The 24,148-nt window shown below is 45.3% G+C and overlaps 1 protein-coding gene across 2 annotated transcripts; it reads right to left on the reverse strand.

The window, feature by feature from the left end:
• Nucleotides 1-5,117: 5,117 nt before the first annotated feature.
• On the reverse strand, nt 5,118-22,718 carry MPHOSPH6 (M-phase phosphoprotein 6). Of its 2 annotated transcripts, XM_075939993.2 has the most exons (6): nt 22,531-22,683; nt 12,486-12,571; nt 11,925-12,037; nt 10,766-10,856; nt 6,413-6,510; nt 5,118-6,003 (listed from the first exon to the last, which is right to left on the reverse strand). In XM_075939993.2, the coding sequence occupies exons 3-6, from the start codon at nt 12,032-12,034 to the stop codon at nt 5,868-5,870; spliced, it is 435 nt and encodes a 144-aa protein (XP_075796108.1). In that variant the 5' UTR covers nt 12,035-12,037; nt 12,486-12,571; nt 22,531-22,683; the 3' UTR covers nt 5,118-5,867. The 2 variants fall into 2 exon arrangements, with proteins under 2 accessions (XP_075796108.1, XP_075796107.1); XM_075939992.2 differs by lacking the exon at nt 12,486-12,571 and having other exon boundaries at nt 22,531-22,718.
• Nucleotides 22,719-24,148: the final 1,430 nt, after the last annotated feature.

Consider the following 24,148-nt stretch of genomic DNA (forward strand, 5'->3'; position numbering starts at 1 on the left):
GATACATAATAAGAAACTAGCTTCCTGCCTCAGTTTCCTTGTTAACACCGTCAAGCAGATGAAACTGAAGACTTGCCACCTCAGCTTGTACTTTTCCTGAATTCCTTCTTTGGCTCTTTCCAGCCAGCATACCTCATATGATGCTTCAGGAAGAGTGATGATGACTAATTATATGTGCTTTCCTCACACTATGCAGCATGAGGCAGATGGTGAATCTGCGCCTGTAAGTTCACTCTCTAAAGGACAGGACAAATCATTGTGAAGGTCTGAAGACAAAGTATTTGCTTTTGCACAAAAGCATCCGTGCCAGTGTAGACGCTCTCTTGCGCAAGAAAGCTCTGATGGCCATTTTAGCCATTGGGCTTTCTTGAGCAAGAAATTGAAGTTACCTGTCTACACTGGCCTCTTGCGCAAGAACACTTGCACAAGAGAACTTATCCCTGAGCGGGAGTGTCAGAGTATTTGCGCAAGAAGCACTGATTTTGTACATTACAATGTCAGTGTTCTTGCACAAATACTCACGGCCAGTGTAGACAGGCAGCTTTTGTGCAAAATCTTGACAATGTAGACACAGTGTTTTATGCACCTTTCTCCTCTAAACTTTGCTTTACTCACAAGCTTGAGGAAAAGGCTATTTCCAAACCAAAAAGATTCCTTCTAAAATCCAAATTACTTTGCAGTCCAAAGGGGGTCCCTTTTAATTATGAAACAGGTCCCTTTGTGCTTTCAAAACTGCAGCTTAAACTATCCAAAAAGGGGTCTATTTTTGACTTTGTAAAACAAAGGCAAAATGCTTGATTAAATTTGCATCATGAATATTTCACGTCTACATTTCGCCTTTTTTAACCTACCTAGTGACCAGGATCAGATTTTTAAAAATATGTAGGCACTTAAAGAAGCAGATAGGCCCCAAAGAAGCACCTACAGAGACTTTCACCAACACCTAAACTAGGGGCAGGCAACGAGCAGCCTGCAGGTCCAACGTGGCTCACCAGACGCTTTATTTATCTGAGCATCTGCACACACGGCTGCTTGCAGCTCCCATTGACTGAGGTTTGCCATTTCTGACCAATGGAAACTGTGGAAAGCGACCCAGCTGTACCTGTGGATGCTCAGGTAAATAAAGCATTTGGTGGGCTGCCAGGGGCTAACCCTGGTAAACCGCATCTAGCCCATGGGCCACTTATTGCCCGCCCTTGACCTAGGCATGTTTGCAGCTCCTAGTAAGCACTTGTATTTTGCTGATTATACAATACAGGGAACCCTACACGATAGTCTTTCACAAGTGCTGAATGAATAAAGAGGTCACCCTAACATCAGCAACTGCTTTTAAAGTTGCACTTGAATAATTAATCTAGCCATCATCAAAAGTTGTTCAATCAAACATCTGCCACTAGGGCACCAACCATTAATAATTGTGGTGGGGTTACTCCTATTTTTTCAGAACCCTGCAGTCATACAATTTAATGTTTCTGTGAAGCTGTGGAAATGCAGGTCACTTCACCTTCAAAACCTTCCACACAAACACATGCACTGTAGAGCACACTCCAGGACCCAGAGCTATAGGAGCTGTTTTCATTTTTCTCACTATCACATGAAACTATTCTGCCTTAGAATGAAGGAAACAATCTCTACATACATTCTCCGTGCAGAGAAACCTCTGGGTAAAATTTAAGGCTCTTTTTATGATATATATGCCTCACATAGGAACTTTCAGACAAGATTATGTAAAAGCATCAGAATGTCATCTGTTTAAGAGTCGTGAAGCCCAAGCAAAATTTTAGTGACATCTAGTGGTCACTACTGTCTCACTAAAATATAGTTTCCCCCAAAATACCTAACACTATTATTCAGAAATCCTGCCATCACCAAAGAAATGTATTCATATAATGGGGGAGTCATTGCCTTGTAATAGGCAAGAAAGAATAATGGGATATATTCAGAGTTTTTCTTATGATGAGCAACAATAAATCACTTCTTAGCTCAGGTCACATTTGGGAAGAAAAATGTCTTGCCATCATTAACTTTTGTTCAATTGGCAATTATATATAGTCAGGTTTTAAGTAATGGAACCAGTAGCATTTAATTAGCTCTGAAAACCTATATGAGATCATGAATCACAGACTTTCTACCTTTATGAAGCTCTCCCTTACTAGGTTAAAAGTGTATTTCTCGTTCCATGTGTGATCCATCTAGACTATCTAATGAGGTGCTTTTGATATATGGACTATAATCAATATATCACACACAAACTACAGCAGATGTACAGCCTCTTACTTTATATAATTGAGTTGTGTCTTGCCTCACTGAGCTATTCCAAAAAGAAAAAAAAGGAATTGTGTATCTATGATAGAACTGCCACTACTTGTTTCAATTTAGCAAATGCCTCCTTTCTTGAGAAGAGCCAGCATCATGGAGAAACATGGATAACTAGCCAGGGGAAAAAAATAACAGAGAGCATATTTCTTGCTGAAGGTTGGGATACAGAAAGATGCTATAATTTTAGATCTGACATGCTGACAACAAATTTCAACATGCCCAGAGCACCAATTGACCAAAGACCAGTATTGTCTCTGTGCAACAATGCTTCAAACTGCTTCATTACTTTCTAAATAGAAAAGGCATTTCAACTCAACTAATATTTTGCAGCATGCGCTTAAGGCCTAGATTTTCAAAGTTAATTAAGTGTTATTGTGCTGAGCATGGCAATGCTAATCAATTTAGGATCCCAAGTTTCAGTCTCAAAAAGGGATCTAGGTATTTATCTCACTGGCTGTCAATCTCCAAAGCCCTTTTGAAAATTAGGTTTAGGCTCCTAAAACAGTTGGGTATTGTAATACTGAGTGCATTAATGTCTAAATACATTAAGAACCTGGGTCTAACTCTAAATACTATTAAACAATGCACTACACATCTCATAGTGTTTACATTATACTAGTAGATTTATCCAGCATTGCTCAGGTCTGCAACTCGATTTCTTTTTTTGGAAAACAAAAAGAAAATGTACATGCTTTATTGAAATTATTATTTTTAAATTAAATTAGGTAAGCTTTTTAAAAACGGGAATTCCATGAAGTGTATTTTTTTCTTTCATCCCTATAAACTTTTATCATTCACTATGTTTTAACAAAAATGGGCTACAGTCAATTTGGTTTCCAATAACACTGTCTTCTAATTTTCAGATCTTAAGCATAGATGTTGCTGTGTCAAAACAGAACACTACTCCAAATTTCTCTCTCTTTTGTAAGGTTTGGTGAGAAGCAATCCTATTCCAGGTTCATCCAATTTTTTCTGGCTCATCTTAGAATCATAGAATCATAGGACTGGAAGGGACCTCGAGAGGTCATCGAGTCCAGCCCCCTGCCCTCAAGGCAGGACCAAGTTCCGTCTACACCATCCCTGAAAGATGTCTATCTAACCTGTTCTTAAATATCTCCAGAGAGGGAGATTCCACCACCTCCCTTGGCAATTTATTCCAATATTTGACCACCCTGACAGTTAGGAATTTTTTCCTAATGTCCCATCTAAACCTCCCTTGCTGCACTTTAAGCCCATTACTCCTTGTCCTGTCCTCAGAAACAAAGAGGAACAAATTTTCTCCTTCCTCCTTGTGATACCCTTTTAAATATTTGAAAACCGCTATCATGTCCCCCCTTAATCTTCTTTTTTCCAAACTAAACAAGCCCAGTTCATGAAGCCTGGCTTCATAGGTCATATTCTCCAGACCTTTAACCATTCTTGTAGCTCTTCTCTGTACCCTTTCCAATTTCTCCACATCTTTCTTGAAATGTGGCGCCCAGAACTGGACACAGTACTCCAGCTGAGGCCTAACTAGTGCAGAATAGAGCGGCAGAATGACTTCACGAGTTTTGCTTACAACACACCTGTTGATACAACCTAGAATCATATTTGCTTTTTTTGCAGCAGCATCACACTGTTGACTCATATTCAACTTGTGGTCCACTATGACCCCTAGATCCCTTTCCGCCATGCTCCTTCCTAGACAGTCGCTTCCCATCTTGTATATATGGAACTGATTGTTCCTTCCTAAGTGGAGCACTTTGCATTTCTCTTTATTAAACCTCATCCTGTTTACCTCTGACCATTTCTCTAACTTGCTAAGGTCATTTTGAATTATGTCCCTATCCTCCAAAGAAGTCGCAACCCCACCCAGTTTGGTATCATCTGCAAACTTAATAAGCGTACTCTCTATCCCAATATCTACATCATTGATGAAGATATTGAACAGTACGGGTCCCAAAACAGACCCTTGCGGAACTCCACTTGTTATCCCTTTCCAGCAGGATTTAGAACCGTTAACAACAACTCTCTGACTACGGTTATCCAGCCAATTATGCACCCACCTTATCGTGGCCCTATCTAAGTTATATTTGCCTTGTTTATCAATATGACTATCATATGAGACCGTATCAAATGCCTTACTAAAGTCTAGGTATATGACATCCACTGCTTCTCCCTCATCCACAAGGCTTGTTATCCTATCAAAGAAAGCTATCAGATTAGTTTGGCATGACTTGTTCTTCACAAACCCATGCTGGCTATTCCCTATCACTTTATTACCTTCCAAGTGTTTGCATATGATTTCCTTAATTACCTGCTCCATTATCTTCCCAAGGACAGACGTTAAACTGACTGGTCTATAGTTTCCTGGGTTGTTCTTATTCCCCTTTTTATAGATGGGCACAATATTTGCCCTTTTCCAGTCTTCTGGTATCTCCCCTGTCTTCCATGATTTTTCAAAGATCATAGCTAAAGGCTCAGATACCTCCTCTATCAGCTCCTTGAGTATCAGGACCATCTTGGTTCAGTATCTTTCAAGATTTGCTCAGTTATGTCAATTTTGAGGACTGTCCTTGTGTTAGTGATTCCCTCTCTTTTCTGACTGGTTTTATGAGAAGCAATCCTATGCCAGCACATCCCATTTTCCTGGCACAAACAATCCCTGACTTTGCTATAAGTTTTGATAAGAAGAAGCTGTACATCGAATTTGGTGGTTCTAGCTCTTACTGTTTAGGAGGAGTTCTTGATCAAACAAACAGATAAACTCTCTAACATATATAGTAGATTACCAAAACTATAATAATCAGACACAAAAGTCATTTTAAAAGGTTTTATTCAGCTTTAAGATGTGCTTCTGAAGAAGTCACTATGCTGCTTCACAGATCTTGTTTATAAGATCACAAAATTTTTGCCGGAGAAGAAAACCTCAGCCAGAGGAACATCATTTTTTTTTGGAGGAAATAGGACGAGCAGATCATGATTCATAAGCGTCAAAGTATAAACATTACCCAATATAAATATTTAGCTTTTTCTAGGGTGAAAGAAAACTTCTATTACAAAAGCCTCTCTTTAAATAGATTAATAAAAATAAAATTCAACTAAATGGATTTAATCTCTGTTCCTTTTCCAGAATATTTTTAGAATTGCTAAAGAAACATGAAAGTTACTGCAAACTATTTCTTTCAATTTAAAAAGTGTAAGGCATTTCAAATTGTACAGTAAAAAAAATTAAAAAGGGCACTGAAAGCAGAACTGTTTTATAAGATTAGCCATAGCTCATCCTTAGTTCAAATACTAGCATTCAATTACCATCATAAAATGCAAAGATTGTTGCTCTCAAATACAGGGGATAGTATTTTACTTATGCACAACATTTAAACAGCTGATTGACTTAGAGCCACACACACAATACTTGTTCAGAGAGGAAAGGATGTATGACATCCATTATATACCCATTCACTTTTTACAGACATATCTTACTTTATTTGGTGGAAAATAAACTATCCAGTTCGTGTTATTCTACCCTGTAGATGACATTTCTTTTAGCTCCAATTCTGCAGTTCACATCAATCCTGGGGTTTTAAGAACATTTTCTTAGCTTTGCTAGGTTTCAAAGTATTGTTCTCATCTTCATCCTGTAGTACCCGCTGATCTCTCTTTTTCAAGAATTTCTTCCCTATAGTTCCCACCAAGGTTTCGTATCTGTTAAGATATTAACATTGAAGTACCAATCACTGTTCTTCATAAAATCAAAACAAACTCATGCAAAGTCATAGATCCGATCAGAAATACTAATCCATGGCCAACGCCATGCCTTTTGCAGCACAGTGTAAGAGACACAGCTACTGCTATATCAAGAGATCACCATAATATTAAAGGGCCAATTTTGCCTTCTGTCAGACAGAATGGTACAGAGAGCACCAAGGTGTAGCGGAGGGCAGAAAATATCCCCAGGAAGTAATGAAGCTATTCCACTGAACACATTCTTCAAAATTCTTATTTAACAAATCCTGTGCACAACACAGAAGTTTGCTCTTTTATAAACACTCTGATGAGAGTGCAGCCACACATCATCCTGGTAATTTTAACTATGTCATAAAACATAAATTACCTTCTGGCCATTTCTTCATCTGATACATCAGCCTCGGCTGTATCATCTGCTTCAATTTCTTCTTTCTTGTACCTAGAGTTCATTTGGATCATTAACTTCTGAAAATGAAATGGGAAATCAGTTTAACAGTTAACTCATTCACATAATTTAATTTATATAGATATTACTGATAAGAAACTCATTTGTAAAATAGACTGGAAAGACTCTTTTGTCCAGCATTTATCTGAAGCTGCTTTCCCTTGGTTGTTGGATAAACCTAGGGCTAACCATGTGCTGTAACTAGATGGGAGCACACAGTTGTGCTTTGCTGGGAGAAGATGAGGGAATGAACTGTGACTGACTACTTCCCCCTTGCTCCATGGGCTGGTAGAGGGGTGATTTGTAAAAGTGCAATACCTGGTGGTGCTTTAGTTCCTTCTCTGTTACCCATCTCCTTGATTCACATAGCGTGTGTAGGGGAGTGACTTAGATTTTCCTACATTTAAAATGGCAAATAATCACACAACCCATTTTTAGTTCCTCCCTTGTTTGCATACCAGCACAGGTGCCTGGCATCTGGGTCTAGGTTTTCCTAGGGCTTGTCTTCAATACACAAAAGATTGTTGCTGCCTCTATCGATCTTCTGGAGTTTGATTTAGTGAGTCTAGTTAAGACTCACTAAATTGAACTCAGAAGGCACCCCTGTCGTTGTCCGGTACTCCTCTTTTTGTGACGAGTAAAGGAAGCTGATAGGAGCATTCGTTCCCATCAGCCTCCTGCCATGGGGACACCATTAAGTTCACCTTACTGTAAGCCAACTCCAGCTACGTATTCTACATGGCTGGAATTGTGTATCTTAGGCTGAGCTCTTGGGTCTAGTGTAGACCTGGCTTTAGTGTTATGATTGACGGGACTTATGTGGCAATTCACTATCACAGGGGTCTGCAACCTTTCCAAAATGGTGTACCAAGATTTAACCCTTCTGCCCTGGGCTGCGCCGCTCTTCCGGGAGGGGAGGGGAAGGGATCTCTCCACTGTACACCCCATGGACCACCTGGATCAATGCAAACCTTTCCGATGACTACTAGTTGTTAATGGAAGCTCTCTGTTAATTACATAATTAAGCCTGAGCCGTTTTGCTACTGCTGCAGCTGGAGAGAATGGTTTAATTTAAATTATTAAACAGATTAAGCATTTTAATTTTCTATGTTTGTTTATCAAACTTCATTTAAATAAAGTTAAATATTATGTCCAACACAAAAGATTTCAATGTTTTCTTTATTTACGGCAGGGGCGGGGAACCTATTTTGGGTCAGGAGTCACTGACACACAGAAAAATCAGTTGGGGACCACACAAGTGAGAAGCAAAAAAACTTCTCCAAAAACCCCTAAACCTCACTGATGTGGCTCCCAACTGAGACACTTCACTCTTGGCACTCACCTCATGCCCCAAGTGCAACCCTTTCTCCCTCCCATCCTGCCACTGCAGCCTGATCTTCTGCATTGCCCCATCCCTCCTCAGTGCAATCCCTGCCCCCTCCCATACTGCCCCCACATCCTCCTTCATGGCTGGGCATAGAGGGGCCCTGGGAAAGAGGGACCCCCGACCCCACAAACAGCCCGCAGGGAACAACGCATGCACGGGTGCGCCACGTATGCTGGCAGCTCTCCTGCCACCACTCACAGCAGGAAGCCAGAGCTGTTGCTCCAGCCTGAAGCTGTGTGGCTGAGGCTGGAGCCACAGCATGAGCTCCTGACTGTGTGGGGGTAAGGGTGGAGCTGAGCTCCTGTACCGCGTGCCACGGCAAATTGGTTTGCGTGCTGGGAGTAGCCGACCCTTGTACTTTTGATTGTAGATTCTATAAAAATAACAGATACATCTTTTTTTAAAGTTATGTAGCAGATCTTTTTTTCATGGTCAAGTATAATCTAGGCATAAAATCTTCAGATCTTAAGTGTGGGTCAAATTTAGGAACTAAGCCACTTGAAAATGCTCATTTAGCAGGGACAATCTGTCTGAAAAGCTTTATAATAAAATACTTGAATAAAAAAGGCCAGCTAGCTACAGTGAGACAGTAATCATAATTCCCCCTAAATCACATTTCTGGATTCAGCATCAGTAACTTTTCATTTTTGGCAGTTATTTAGCTGCTAGAAACATTAATGGCTGCATTGTTGTTACTATTATAGCACTATGAACATGTGATGTTGAACTGAAGTTAAAGATATCTGAGCTCAAAATACTTTATTTTCAAGGCATGCTTCTGCAAGATCTTATTCATGCAAGTTGTTTCTAGTGAAAGGGGCTGACAGTTTGCAAGCTTGGGTCCTAATTTTAGCAGCAATTTGATGAATAAAGATCAAGACTGGAAGAAAAGTAAGAGAGCAATGAGACTGGACAGTTATTCTGGCGAGGAGAACATGGAAGTTCTGTTTTTTGAGAGGAAGAAAATATACAGGAATCATGGAGCTATTGACATATGGGATAGCCCCCCCCCCCTAGATATTTACCACAAATAGCACTTTTATCAAGTGGGAATACATTTTATTGAAATGCCTGTGGAAAGCACTGCATTGTCAGAGGACGAGCAAACAGCATGAACTCCTCCATATCACTTGTTTGTAATCTGGAGCCATCTCTAAGTGGAGTATGGTAATTCTGCCTCCATGCTGATTTTGCTGAGGTAAACAACATGGATGCCAATGGACATTAGTGTGTGACCTGACTCGTGTCAATCTGGGACAGGGAAATTTCATTTCATAATACTAGCTAGATTTCATCCCTCCTGGTGGATAAAAGTGCCTCAGAAGTGAAAGGCTCCATTTGCTCAAATGGATCAAACACACATACACACAACACAAGTGAATAGACCACTTTTCATCCATAGACTTTAAAAAAAAAAATGATCAGGACCTCATTTCACAGCTGGTAAGTCAGGCACAGAGAGGCAATGTTACTTGGACTAATGTCACAGAGCAAATGAGGCAGCATGATCAAGAGTAAATACTCCCCGATAATATCATATTTTCCATACAGAATTGCAAAATAATAATAATAATAATAAATAATAATAATAATATAAAAGCCTTCAGTCTGCTTTGCCTGCCTTTTAATTTGCTTTCAAATTCCTGCAGTCAAACAGCTCTACTTCCCAAATGCTGAAACAAATGCAGTCACAGAGACGGTGTATCAGCTCATGAATTATTGACTTAGCTTCAACAAACCAGTTAGAAGAGCAACTCATTTTGCTTGTCAGCAATGGGAATGTTAGATTGGAGGCAGAAGGGGAGCTGAGGTGGAAATTACCATTTTCACCCTAACTAATGGAGCTCAAATTAGAAGCATGAAGACTGGACATATTTAGGCAAAAAATCTACTTTGTGCTGCAAATAGGGATGTGAAGGCTTAACCGGTTAGGCTGGAGCAGCTTCTCACCTGCCGTGGGTAGGGGGCTGCTCCAGCCCTGCGGGGGCCCATCACAGTCAGTGGCTGCTCCAGCACAGCCCCTGCCTGTGGGGGGCCTGGGACTCCACAGACAGGTGGCCCGGATGCCAGAGCAGCTCAGCAGCCGCTCCAGGGCAGGCCCAGGCACTGCACAGGCAGGGGCTGCTCCCATCAGAGCAGCTCCCTGCCTACAGTGTTTCAGCACAGAGGTGGGCAGGGTGGGGCTGCTCCAGCTGGGTTAGAACAGCCCCTTCTGCTCACTCCCATTAAAGCAATTAGCTAATTAAACAAGATTTTACATCCCTAGCTACAACATATTAAAGCTCAATTAACTTTCAATGAAGTCAAAGGAAAGACACTTCTTGATTTCAATGGAAGTCACATCAAGGCCCAACTCCAATGTATAGTTTTCCTATGTTATTAAATGGGGTGGTATGTTGGCACCACTCCCTGAGGCCAAGTGTACTGCAGTGGGGTCTATTCCTGGGGCCCAGGAGCCTGAAAACCCTTCTTTCACTCCCTCTAGACCATCAGAGGGCTGGTAGGGGAACCCAGACCCACACACTCCACTGAGTTCTAGCTTAAAGCCATCAAGTGAGGCCACCAAAGACAGGGTTATTCAACTGTGACACTGCCCTGGACTTCTTCCTACCTTCCCCTGGGTCTCTGCAGTTCTCCAGTTTATTGGTCAGTCTGTCCCCTCTGGGAAGCTCCATAGTAACTTGCAGGCAGGAGCTTCTTTCTCCAGCCTGCTCTCCCCTCTGGTAGCCACTGCACCCATCTACTTCCCAACTCTTTTTACTCGCTTAGCCTCTACAAGGCTTCCAAACAGCAGCGGCTGGCAGTGCCTGTATTAAACTTTGGTCGCTGTGCACGTGTGGGGTACATACATCCTGTGACTCTAACAGAAGCAAAATATTTCACAGTACCTCAATTTCTGGATTGAAGCCTTTAAAAGACATTCTGCCATAAAGTAGGTCTTCACAGGGCATAAAGCTTCTCTCTTCAATTATAAAACTCCTGCATAACAAAAAAAACCCCACAAGTATTTCCCTGAAGAGTAATGTCTTAACACAGTACCAGTAACCAACTGCAATAAAAAGCAAAACCATAAAAGTTAAGTGTCTTAGGCCAGGTCTATGTCTGAAAAAAGTTGGCCAAAATAAGAATGTTTCTTCCTCACCACAGGACTCTCTTTTACACAGACACAACACAGTTTGTCTTTTTCTCTCCTAGGTGACATTTTTATACCGGCAGATTTCTTGTGTAGAGCTGGACTTCGCAGAAATAGGTAGCAAATAAAACTGTTCGTGGTTTGTTCTTCAAAACCTGTTTTCCTTTTGCTTTTAATGAACAGCCCAAGAAACAAAAAGAAGCTAATTCCCAGGAATTATAGGCACACATGTACTATAGAAGTGTTTCACCTTCTCACCTCTATCCCACACATCTAAAATATTAAATATCAGTACCTTATCCAGATGTTAACAAGAATCTCTTTTTAACATGTGTCCCTCTTTTAAGGGACCGTTATCTTTACTGTTTATGGTCCCTCTTCAGAAGGCAGGACATTTGTGCCATTATTAGAAGATGTTTTCCTTATTACTGCATTTCCATTAGTGATTCTGCAACTGGATATGCATGGATTGACCCCTGTGCCTTCATGAAACTTAAATGAAATCGGTAGCACTCCATGCAGAAGTCAAATTCTCCCTCATGGACTCTACTGCAAGATTTTGGCCTAATTTACAAGATTTTACCCCCCTTTTTTAAAAAAAAGCAAAACCAGCATGACATCACCTGGTCAGTACAAAGAAAATAATTACCTCAATACCTGGAAAACATACAAATGGAAACAAGAAGGTATGTCAAACTCTGGGTTTATCAATCTTGAGAGTGGTTCCTTAAAATAAAATGCAGCAATAAGTATGCTACAGCTACCAATCTGACTATTTTACTAGTGTTTATTGGTCACTAAGAGTTACTATTATTCTTAAGATATTTCTGGGCCAATAAAGGATTAATACACAGTACATCACTTTGCCTCCCAGATAAACCATATATATTAATGCAAAAATATGACAAACTTACTCCTTTTCCTTGAGTTCTGGTAAATCCAGATACCAGTGTTCTTCACTGATTATCTTTTTTTCCTCTTCTTCTAATTGCTTTTTGGTTTCTGAATCCAATCCCCTTTGCATGAACTGAAAGAAAGTCACACAAACATTTTTCTACATAAAGTTTCTTTTCCCCCAAATATAAGTTGCAAATATTTAACAGGTTGCCTGACATTTATCAGATGGACTAATTTATGGTAAAAGTTAAGAAGTTTTTCCTGACTCTTACAAGTTGGCTCAAAGAAGGTAGAGCAATTCCAATGTACAGACAGAAACAACTGCAATATTAAAATTCAGTTGCATCACCACTTACATACCTTGGTGACCAGCATTCTAACAATACCTGAGGTAGTTTTGACTTCCTTGGCATATTACCATCTGACAACTCCTAGGGGTTTGGCAAAGGATTGAGTAAAATTTAATGATTTCAAATTTGTTGCTGCATACTTAATGTCAAATAGTTAAACTCCACCACGTAAAGAGGTTGGGAACAAATGGGACCCGACTTATGCCAGGGTAGCATTTGGTTTTTTACCTCATTTCTTTGTGGGCACTCCTCTGTTTTCCAGATTTTGTTTTAATATAAAGTTCGCTTTTAGCTCACAAGGTCGCAGAGAAAGCCTAGACAAATTGGAGGATTGGGACAAGAGAAATCTGATAAGGTTCAACAAGGACAAGTGCACAGTCCTACATTTAGGATGGAAAAATCACACACACTGCTATGGGCTGGGAACTGATCAGCTAAAAGGACCTAGGGATTACAGTAGATGAGAAGCGGAGTCAAGTAGCGATGTTAACTATTGGGTATTTGTGTAACCACTAAAATTTCAAGCGATTACATGGTTACACAGTTACACGCTGAGGACAGGGCAGTGGGAGTTGGTGCTTGAAGGGAGCCGGCTGTGGGAAGCAGGGGGTAGAGGCAGGCGGTTGTGCCGAAGCCAGCACACACAGATGGCCAGCTTAAAAGCCAGCTCCCCATGAGTTGGCTCTCGCCTTCCCATCCCCTTGCCTGCCCCTCCCCTATGTGGGAGGCAACAAAAAGGGAGAGGTGGCTCGGCATCTGGCTTTTAAGCTGGCTCCTGTCTGCTCCGCCCCCTGCCACTGACTTTGTGGGAGGCAGCAAGGGGAGGTGGGAAGGCAGCTGCATGGGAGGCGGTACATGTGGGGAGCCAGTTCCCCATATGTATTGGCTTCTGCCTCACCCCAATGCTGCCTCTGATACAGAGGCAGCATCAGAGTGCGGGGACGGAGTGCATGTAATCTATAGGATTAACCGATAAACCCAGGCTTATCGGTTAACCATGTAGTCAACTACACATTGACATCCCTAGAGTCAACAGTGTGCCCTTGTTGCCAAGAAGGATAACAGCGTTAATAGGAGCATTACTAGCAGATCAAGGGAAGTTATTATTCCCCTCTGTTTGGTACTGGGCGGCTTTGCTCGTTTGCCCGGGAGCAAAGCCGCCCAGGCAGCGGGACCCCCGCCGCCTGGGCGGCTTTGCTCCTGTCCCCCTGGTCTGCTGGGGGGGGGAGGGTGACGGGGCGCAGCTAGTGCGCCCCCCCCCCAGCAGACCAGGCTTTTGTTGCGGGACGCCTCGGATAGAGCAGCTGGGGTGCTGCCGGGTTGGTCCTGTGGGAACCTACCGGGCAGCGCCCCAGCTGTTCTGTCCCAGGCTCCAGATTCAGCAGCTGTTGAAACTGATCAGGCTGATTCCAGGAAGCTGGGGGCACAGCAACTCTGCCTCCGGCTTCCTGTAGTCAGCCCCTGGTCAGTTTCAGTGGCAGCAGCTGAATCTGGAGCCAGTTCCGACTTACATACAAATTCAACTTAAGAACAAACCTATAGTCCCTATCTTGTACGTAACCCAGGGACTGCCTGTATATCAAAATATATATGCAAATAGCTTCTTTCACACTAACAGGCATGAATACAAAGATTGAGCCTTAAGCTGCAGCACTGGACACAAACATGGCCACTGTGAGCCAGTCAACACCTCTAAGGCTCTGCCCACAAGGCTAAGCAGCCAGCACTTCCCACAATGCCCTGGAGCTCCCAGCACCTCTTCCCTGGGGGCTAGAAACGCCAACACTCTGTACCCGTCTGTTACAGCCAGCCCATCCACTTGTGTCTTTCAATGCTCACCCCACCTGGGAGATGCCTTGCCGTTGTGGATCATGTTCCCAGTGGAGGCCATGTTCAAAGGATCCCACCCGCAGGCCACATGTTGAGACCTGTGTAAACTCAAACTGCACCACGGGCCTCAAACAAACGGGCTGCAGGCCGCATGGGGCCCAATGGGCACTTGTTCAGCAGCCCTGGACTAGATGTTGTTGTGAAGTCTCTTCCAACACTATTCTTCTATGAGCTGGGACTAGCGTTGGCTCCTAAATAACTCTTCTTTCAGAGCTGCAGAGGGACTAGCTGTTGGGATCTGGCGCAAGCCAAGACTGAGCCAGCCTGTCTGCCTGCTGGCTCCCAAGCCACTTTCAATGCAGAGCTGCTAATCGGGTAACCATAACACAAAATATTTGTCAGCTATACAGTTACCAGATTACAGCAATTTAACATCCCTATTACAGAAGAAATCAGATTTCACAGTGTGTGACCTGTTTTTCAGGGTTGTGAATTTGATAGAGTCCTAAGTTTAATGCATTTAGCATGGGGAGAAAGTGTTCCTCTAATTGCACTGGTAAAACAGTACAACTTTTATTTAGATCACCCTGTAAATAAATCACACTTACACCTTTGGGTAGATCTACACTTGAGGGGCAGTGTCGACCTAAGATTTACAACTCCATCTATGTGAATAGCGTAGATGGAGTCAACGTACTTTAGATCAAGTTGCCGCTGCGTCTCCACTGCAGGGAGATCGACAGGGGAAACTCTCTCGTCAACTCCCCTTATGGTTCTCATTGCTGTGGAGGACCATGGTATACGAGAGAGATCGATCAGCGGTCAATTTAGTGGCTAAATCGACCCCCAGGTGGTCAGTTGCCACAGTGCCAATCTCCCAGTAAGTATAGACCTGCACTTTATTTAGTATTGGTCATGAGTACAGTCAAACTTTGCTAGTATCTTCAGGTTTGACTTCTCCGTTAAAGCACAACAGGGCAGGCTTGATCCTATTTGGAACATCTGTACAATCTACTGTGACAAATCATTTTGGTGTCCCATGTAGAAAGAACTTGGCTTGAGCTTGGGAACATGCCACTACTTTCCTACCCCCATTCAAACATATCTATACATGGACAATGAGAAATTAAAAATCGACTTATCACTTTTCAGGCTATGCATACATTAATTGTATTAAATAATTTTAATTATATATAATTTTTGCATAGTCTGAAAAGTGATAAGACACCTTAATTCCTCTTTTTGCATCTTTACTGCTATTTGTTCTATACCTTTGAGAATTTCTTCACTAAGGAAAGTGGAGTATGTTTTCTGAATGAATTCAAAAGCACGTCAAAGATACCAATTTCATATTTTCTCACAAATAAATGGAGGGAGTCTATGTGGGAAAACATGCTAGTTAAGAAAACTAGTTAACCAGACTTAAGTCTCAACGGGAGAAGTTTTATTACAAGTTTCCAATTAACGTTCATTGTTAAGTTTCCTAAAAACAAATGACCCGGGAGAGCTCTTGGATAAAAATATCTAGCTACTTACGCATAAAACGAAAAAAACAAAAAACAAAAAACCCTTGCAATAGTTGCAAAGCATGTAAAACAGGCTGAGTATTTCTTTGGGTCAGAGTTTAGACTCCATAGCAGCACTAATTTAAGCCTTTGATGAGCAGTGACTTGTAACTGTGCTAATTATTCTGCTACTTCTATTCTGCTAAAACTGAAGATTGAACTGAGACTGCAAAACTCATTTCACTTAGTACTCTGAAGGACTATGGCCCAAAATACCAAACTAAAAAGAATGGCACAAGTAAAATGAAGCAAACAAGCCATGAAGGCTCTGCTATATTAAGTTATAAATATTTAATGAATATTTATATTTTTAAAAAATTAATGGCAATTCAGTTTCCGTATTGTTCTCCCAAAACAGAGAGATCATCAATCATGCCAGTGTGTACTCTACTGAATTATGTGTTGCATTACACAACATGAACCAGAGTGCATTAGCCACTGAGCTGAGACTAATTTCACTTTGGACTTGATGCTAGATTCACAATTCCAAGGGCGATAGCTAGGTCAGTACTTTATTAATATCCCTCTCTCATGCTACTACATTTATGAGCTGGGAAAAGAGTGTGCACGTGTGGGGGCAGGAGAGGGAGGAGGACACTGGTTGGAGTTAACACTGTTACGGGCTGTTCTTATAGCAGTCAAAGGAAAACTGGCCAGAAAAATCAGTGCATAACAGAATCCAAGGTTAGGAATATTTCGAGTCAAGGCAGCTCAACCAAAAGTGGCAAGCAAAGGGAGTAATTTAACTGAAAGGTATAAAGAAAAAGAGTTTGAACATTTATGCTTGTGATAGAAAGGCCAGCACAAATGGCTCATGGGAAAAAAGAAATTTTCAGATGCATCCATGAAAGAAATCCCAATTTTGCTGAGGTAAAGAAAATGGTTCACTGTATGCTCCTGAATCAAAGCAATAGATAAATAAATCAAGCATCCTGTGGCCTGCTGGGGACTAACCCAGGCGAACTGCATCTGGCTTGTGGGCTGCTTATTGCCCACCTCTGCTATAGTTCATAAAACCATTGAAAACCTCTTATGGGAGTCTAGGGATGTACAGCTACCAGTAAAGGCATCGTGTTGCTCAAGACTGTTACAAATGCTGTTTAATAAGGGGTTAGCACAGCCATTTTTAATATACAGGCAGTCCCCGGGTTACGTACAAGATAGGGACTGTAGGTTTGTTCTTAAGTTGAATCTGTATGTAAGTCGGAACTGGCGTCCAGATTCAGACACTGCTGAAACTGACCGCCAGTTCTGACTTACATACAGAATCAACTTAAGAACCCCAGGCGTCCCCAAGTCAGCTGCTGCTGAAACTGATCAGCAGCTGATTCCAGGAAGCCCGGGGCAGAGCAACTCTGCCTGGGGCTTCCTGTAGTCAGCGCTGGTCAGTTTCAGCAGAAGCTGACTTGGGGACGCCTGGGGCAGAGCAGCTGGCATACAGATTCTGACGGTCCCCAGATCTGACTTACATACAGATTCTGACGGTCCCCAGCAGACCACAGGCACCGGCACCCAAGTGGCAGCAGCAGCGGTTCCCGCGCTTCCGAGGCTTTGCTCTGGCAAAGCCTCAGAAGCGCGGGAACCCGCCCGGTGCCCCTGGTCTGCTGGAGACGGTCTCCAGCAGACCAGGGGCACCGGAGCAGCTTACGAACGGGGCTTTCTCGCCCCGACTTCCGGGGCGAGAAAGCTCCGTTCGTAAGTGCGGATCCGACATAAGTCGGATCCGCGTAAGTCGGGGACTGCCTGTAGTCTATAGCCGTGGTCACCTACCAGTAGATCGCAATCTACCGGTCACTTTCAGAGGCTCTAAGAGTAGCTCTTGAGCCAGCTCTGAACTGCACACATGCGCAGTACATTTACATTAGATTTCCTCATTTGAGGAGCAGCTACTCACCGAGAAACACCAGCGGTGAGTAGATGCCAGGAATGGTGGGAGGTTGGGAGGGCTGAAAATCCCCAGCCAGCTGGCTGTGGGTTCTGCCCGGAGGAGGCTGCCCCGCGCTCCAGCTGATTGGCGGCTTCCCTTGTGCACCAGCCCACGTGGAGCGTGGTGCACCCTGGCTGAGCGCCATGGCCAGCTGGCCGGGCAGCCCAGGGAGGCTGCACCTAGTTCCAGCTGTGCTGAAGCAAGCTTCCCGGGCTGAGCGCAGGATAGCCGGCGGGCGGGAACAGAAGCGGCTGCCTGGCCAGCTGGTCATGGCGCTCAGCCAGGGTGCACCACGCTCCAAGTGGGCTGGTGCACAAGGGAAGCCGCCAATCAGCTGGAGTGCGGGGCAGCCTCCTCCTCCAGCTGGCCGGGCAGCCTCCCTGGGCTGAGCGCGGGGTGGGGGGGGGGGGGGGCGGGGGGGGGTTGGCACCGGGACAAGAGCGCGCGGGGCTTCCCTGCGCCGGGGGGGGGGGGTCAGCCCCCTGGGCAGGCGTGCACGGGCTTCCCTGCACGGGGGGGGGGGCACGGTTGGCCCTGGGGCAGGCGCGCGCACGGGGTTTCCCTTCGCGGGTGGGGGGGTCGGCCCCCTGGGCAGGCACGTTCGGGGCTTCCCTGCGCCGTGTGGGGTCAGCCCCGGGGCAGGGGAGAATCCTGGGTGAAGGGAGATGCAGGGGACTCTCTGCCTCCACTGGCACCCCACTCCCCTGGCCCCAGCCAGAGAACTCAATCCCCACTCCCCGAACTCTGTCCCCACTCTCCCATCCCCACTGGCGCTCTGTCCCCTGCTGCAGAACTCTGTCCTCTGCCCTCCCAGCACCCTGTTCCCTCTCCCCTGCCCCTAGCCACAGAACTCTGTCCCCACAAAATGTATAATAATGAATGCTTCATTTTAGATTTACATAGCATGAATAAAAAACAGACCATTTATTTCATAACTATAAACACCTGATTTTAATTTTATGTATCACATAATTTAAAAATAAACTGTTTATCAGAGTGTGTAAGTAAGGGCTGGGGAAAGCAACTGATGGACAGGAGGAGAATAGAGAGGGCGTGGCTTCAAGGAAGGGGCGGGGCTTCAAGGAAGAGGCGGGGCGGTAGATCTTCGCCTGTTCTGAGATTTAAAAAGTGATCTTGGGTGTAAAAAGGTTGGAGACCACTGGTCTATAGTATAACTACAAAGTGGAACTTCATATCATCAGTTTAGCAGAGTTACCAGTTTACAGAGTTACACGGAACTATGGATTTTCTTTAGCCAAATCTTCCAATGTCAATATTGCCAATGCCATGTTATTGAGTGTATTTCTAGACAGTTAGTAAGGAACATTTGAGAAAGTTGAAGAACTGATAAAGAGAGCAAGCAAAGCTAGAATTACCTGATGCTAACTAACTTGCTAACTTTTCCTTAAAAGGCCAATGATTAATTTTGTGTGTGTGTGTGTGTGTGTGTGTGTGTGTGTGTGTATATATATATATATATATATTAATCTTAACAAGGACAAGAGGGACACTTACTACATAACTGACCTTGAAAACCAAAATAAATAAGAAAAAAATTAGAGTTAAGGGTGTGTGAGGTAAGATATTTTATTAGACTAACTTTTGTTGGTGAGAAAAATAAGCTTTAGAGCTACAGAAAGCTTCTCTTTGGGTGTAGCTAAAAAACTCTTCTCTCACCAAAATTACCTCACTCTGACCTTGTCTGTCTAATATCCTGGGACAAACATGGCCACATGCACACACAAAACATTAAAGTAGGTTAGCGAGGTGAAGAGGAACATGATTTGGAATGACAACAAGATGACAAAGCAAACTTAAAAGCGTGGCCTTGTTTATCTTGGGAAAAGGCAATATGGTACTAAACATGCTTTCTAACCCAATTAATACACAGATTTGCCTTTGGTGCAGAAAAGGACAGTTGTGTTTAAAATAATATTAGACTGTTGTGGTTAACCCTACGTTTCCACATGCACTTTCCTGGCCAAGTATTTTCTACCCATGAAGTGTGGTTCACCAATTAATTTGCTGAGTCAGGGTCTCATTTACTGTTCAAGACCCTATCCCAAATCAGGCAAATTTTCACTTACATCAGGACTCCAGATTGAAGCCTGAATCATATACAAGAGAGGGCCTAATGCCCCTTATGATGTTATTTGACTATGTATTTACTATCTTTACCATACATTTTTGGTTTATACCATATTTACACGTTTTTATTGCAACAGATGAGCAAAGCACCCCAAGGCTTATTTTGTACACCAGTTCAGTACAGTTATGCCCAGGGGCAGATGACTGTTTTGCGGGGCCCCGGGCAGCATAACTCCGCGGGGCCCCCCTTTGCCACGGCGAATGCTCGGGGCTTTTTTAAGCGCGGGGCCTGGGGCGGCCGCCCCGTTCACCCTGCCCTATATCCGCCCCTGGTTATGCCTATGCCTCCTAAGAGGACGTGTCTCTTTGCACTGGCAGCTCAGGACATGGGTCCTGATCCTAGAAACAGCACACAGCACCTTGATTGAAACCATGTCCCAGCAGGCTGGCCTGGTGTGGAAGAGCCCATAGCAGAGAAGGGGGTACACATTATAATGCCATTATCTCTTCCCAGTTTACACTGCAAAAACCAGCTTATTGTCTTCGCTCTAGCTGTGCTTAGGTCCCTTCCCTGCCATTCAAAACACCTTCCCCATGTCCTTTCATGCCCCCAGAGGTCTTCAGCTTCTCATCAGCCCATACTGAATAGCCTCATTTAGTCTTTTCATTTCTTCCGCCCATACTTCCAAGTACAACAGTAAGCAGCAAAAGGTACAAATGCCTAGGCAGACACACAGCTTCCCACCTCCTTACCCTCAGCCTCTATACCAGTCCCCCATGTCAATATCCGTCTCCCTGCCCTCTCCTCTCTGTAGAGCTCTATATACTTCAGCTTCCCCACTAGCTTGAAAAGGCATTCTTTCCCATCTTCCCCACCTCGGGAATGGTCTCCTTTCTGTGCCTCCACAATCCTCCCAGTGGGGAGCAGTGGCCTGGAAAATGTGTGTGTGGCCACACTGTTACAATGGGGGAGCAGTAGTTTTGATGATATGGAGATTAAGGTGTCCACTTGAGGGGTAATTAAAAAAAATTTTGTTTCTGGGCCTGCGATTGTCTGAGGCCTCCTCAAATGCTGGTGGGCAATCTTTCCCTTTGTTCCCCTACCCCTAAATGTCTGGTCCCACGTGCAGAAGCCTCCTGGAGCTTTTCTAGAGATGTTAGATAGCAATTAAATGAATAGTTGTGTAACTCCACAAAATATTGATTACTTAAGTATTCGATAGTCCCCAGGGATGGGGCCCACAGCCAGTGTGCTCTGATAGCAGCAACCTCTGTCCATGGGGGGCCTGAGCTTCCCCCACAGACAGAGGCTGCACCGACATGTCACAGAGCAGCCTCTGTCCGCTATCAGCCTGGGCCTACTGGGGACAGAGATTGCTCCGCAGCAACCTCCCCTGGTCCTCCCTCGCTGCCACCTCAGATAAGAGGCAACAGTATGGGGGTGAGGAGGCAGGTGGCTCCACAGAGCTGGTACCTGAGGAAAGCTGGCTTAAAAGCCAGTTCCCCACATGTATCAGCTCCTGCCTGTCTGCTCCAGATGCCATGTTCTGTTCTGCTCTGCTGCCTCTGATAGAGAGGCAGCAGCGTGTGTGTGGAGGGAAAGGGGTAGTGGCTTGCATGAGCCCATATACACTGGGATCTGGCTTGAAAGCCGGCCTCTTGCGTGTTCTGTCTCCCCCCTCCTCCCCCGCCCCACATGTCTCGCTTCTGCCTTTCTATCAGAGGCAGCAACGCTGGGGGTGGGAGAGGGGGAGCAGGCAGCTCCCGTGCTGGTTCGCCACGGCACCAGCTCCTACTCGCCCCTGTGATACAGAGGCAGCGTGTGTGTGTTGTTGCTAAGAGTAACACACAAACCCAAGCAGTGTGTGTGTGTGTGTAGTTGCTAAGAGTAACACATAAACCCAAGCAGTGTGTGTGTGTGTAGTTGCTAAGAGTAACACATAAACCCAGGCAGAGTGTGTGTGTAGTTGCTAAGAGTAACACACAAACCCAAGCAGTGTGTGTGTGTGTGTAGTTGCTAAGAGTAACACACAAACCCAAGCAGTGTGTGTGTGTGTGTAGTTGCTAAGAGTAACACATAAACCCAAGCAGTGTGTGTGTGTGTGTGTAGTTGCTAAGAGTAACACATAAACCCAGGCAGTGTGTGTGTGTGTGTAGTTGCTAAGAGTAACACATAAACCCAGGCAGTGTGTGTGTGTGTGTAGTTGCTAAGAGTAACACATAAACCCAAGCAGTGTGTGTGTGTGTGTGTAGTTGCTAAGAGTAACACATAAACCCAGGCAGTGTGTGTGTGTGTGTAGTTGCTAAGACTAACACACAAACCCAAGCAGTGTGTGTGTGTGTGTGTGTGTGTGTGTGTAGTTGCTAAGAGTAACACATAAACCCAAGCAGTGTGTGTGTGTGTGTGTAGTTGCTAAGAGTAACACATAAACCCAGGCAGTGTGTGTGTGTAGTTGCTAAGACTAACACACAAACCCAAGCAGTGTGTGTGTGTGTGTGTGTGTGTGTGTGTAGTTGCTAAGAGTAACACACAAACCCAAGCAGTGTGTGTGTGTGTGTGTGTAGTTGCTAAGAGTAACACACAAACCCAGGCTTATCGGTTAGCCGTGTAGTCACGCTGACATCGGTAACCTCTCCCCACGGGCTCCACTCCCCCGGCCCGCCCTCCTCACCCCCTTGGCACGGGCCAGGTCTTTGCCTTACAACCCCACAATCCTCTCGGGGGCCCCACCCCCCCGCTCTGCTGCCAGGGCCGGCTCCCCCAATCTCCCTGGGGGCCGGCTTAGCCCCCACTCCCCGCCCTGCCCCGCCCCTCAATCCCTCCACCGGGCGCAGCCCGCCCCGCACGTGCCCCCCCTCTCGCCTTCATGCGCAGCAGGTTCTTGGACAGCCTGGTCTTCGCCTCGGCGGCCATCGCGGGGCCGGGCCTGGAGGCCGCGAGCGATCCCCGCCCCTCTGCTGCCGCACGAGCCGCCCGCAGCCGGGCCACGCGCACAGGCCGCGCCGCCGGAGCTGGAGCGGCGGGGCGGGGCCGGGTTTCCGCCCGGGGCCTCTGCCGCACACGGGGGCGGGGCCTTGTGCGGGGCGGGGCCGCGCTGCGGAGGCGGCTCTGCTGGGGGGGGGGTCGCAGCCCGGGCAGCCCCCGAGCCTGGCACATACATGGGGGGGGGGTCACACGTCATGGATGGGCAGCCCCCGAGCCTGGCACATACATGGGGGGGGGGGGGTCACACGTCATGGATGGGCAGCCCCCTACCCGAGCCTGGCACATACATGGGGGGGTCACACGTCATGGATGGGCAGCCCCCTACCCGAGCCTGGCACATACATGGGGGGGGGGTCACACGTCATGGATGGGCAGCCCCCTACCCGAGCCTGGCACATACATGGGGGGGGGGGGTCACACGTCATGGATGGGCAGCCCTTCCCCCGAGCTTGGCACATATATGGGGACAGGGATGGGGGGGGTTACTCCCCATGGATGGACAGCCCCCTACCCGAGCCTGGCACATACATGGGGGGGGACACACGTCATGGATGGGCAGCCCCCTACCCGAGCCTGGCACATATATGGGGGCAGGAAAGGGGGGGTCACACCCCATTGATGGGCAGCCCTTCCCCCGAGCCTGGCACAAACATGGGGGCAGGAATGGGGGGGTCAGACCCCATAGATAGCCAGCACCCCAGCCTGGCTCACAAGGGTCGGGACTGGTGGGGGTCACATACAAAAGATGGGCACGTCCCTCATTCCAAGCCTTCAGCGGTGGGAGGGTGGGTCTTGCCCATGTAGGGGACCATAGATCATTCATGATACAAGGGCCCTGCCCCATTCTTCCCCAGTCCTCCTGTCAACCACTTTCTCCTTTCCTATTCTTCCACTTTTGCCCCTCTACATGCCTTAGTCTTCCTCCTTTACCCATTCCCCATCTCCCAGTTCCTTTCTATTCCTACCTACTCTCCCACCCCAAGCACCCTCCCTCCCAGCAAACATTTGCTTATGTAGTTTATTTTCTTTTCAAAGCACAGTTTTAGCACCTTCTCGGTATTTTCAGATTATATTTTCCAAAATAAGAATCCCCATTTGACAGAAGGAGATTGGAGCAATATTTCTGCTTTTTTTTAAACTTGAGATTTCAGCCCAGAACTGGATTCAAATCTCCCCGTACTTGGGGTTCTATTCAGATTTAATAATTGTTAGATTCCTTCAGAGCCACACAAATTCCAGAGGTCAATATTTCCCCTTAATAGTTATCCTTTTCTCTCTGCATATGCTTAGTGTACTCTATTAGGATTACAAATGGACTCACAAGCCTTAGCGTGCCTGGCTGAAGAAGCAAATCTTTTCAGACAACATTTTAATTTTTCTTCCCCGCAAACTATGCCTGTATTTCCCCTCTATGGTCCCTTAAGAGACCCATTCCAGGGTGCTAACTCTTCAACCATCGTTTCTGTTAAGTAGAGACCTGCATCTCTCTCCTTGC

This window comes from Pelodiscus sinensis, chromosome 12, assembly GCF_052426305.1.
Source record: "Pelodiscus sinensis isolate ZL-2025 chromosome 12, ASM5242630v1, whole genome shotgun sequence".
Lineage (NCBI taxonomy): Eukaryota > Metazoa > Chordata > Testudines > Trionychidae > Pelodiscus > Pelodiscus sinensis.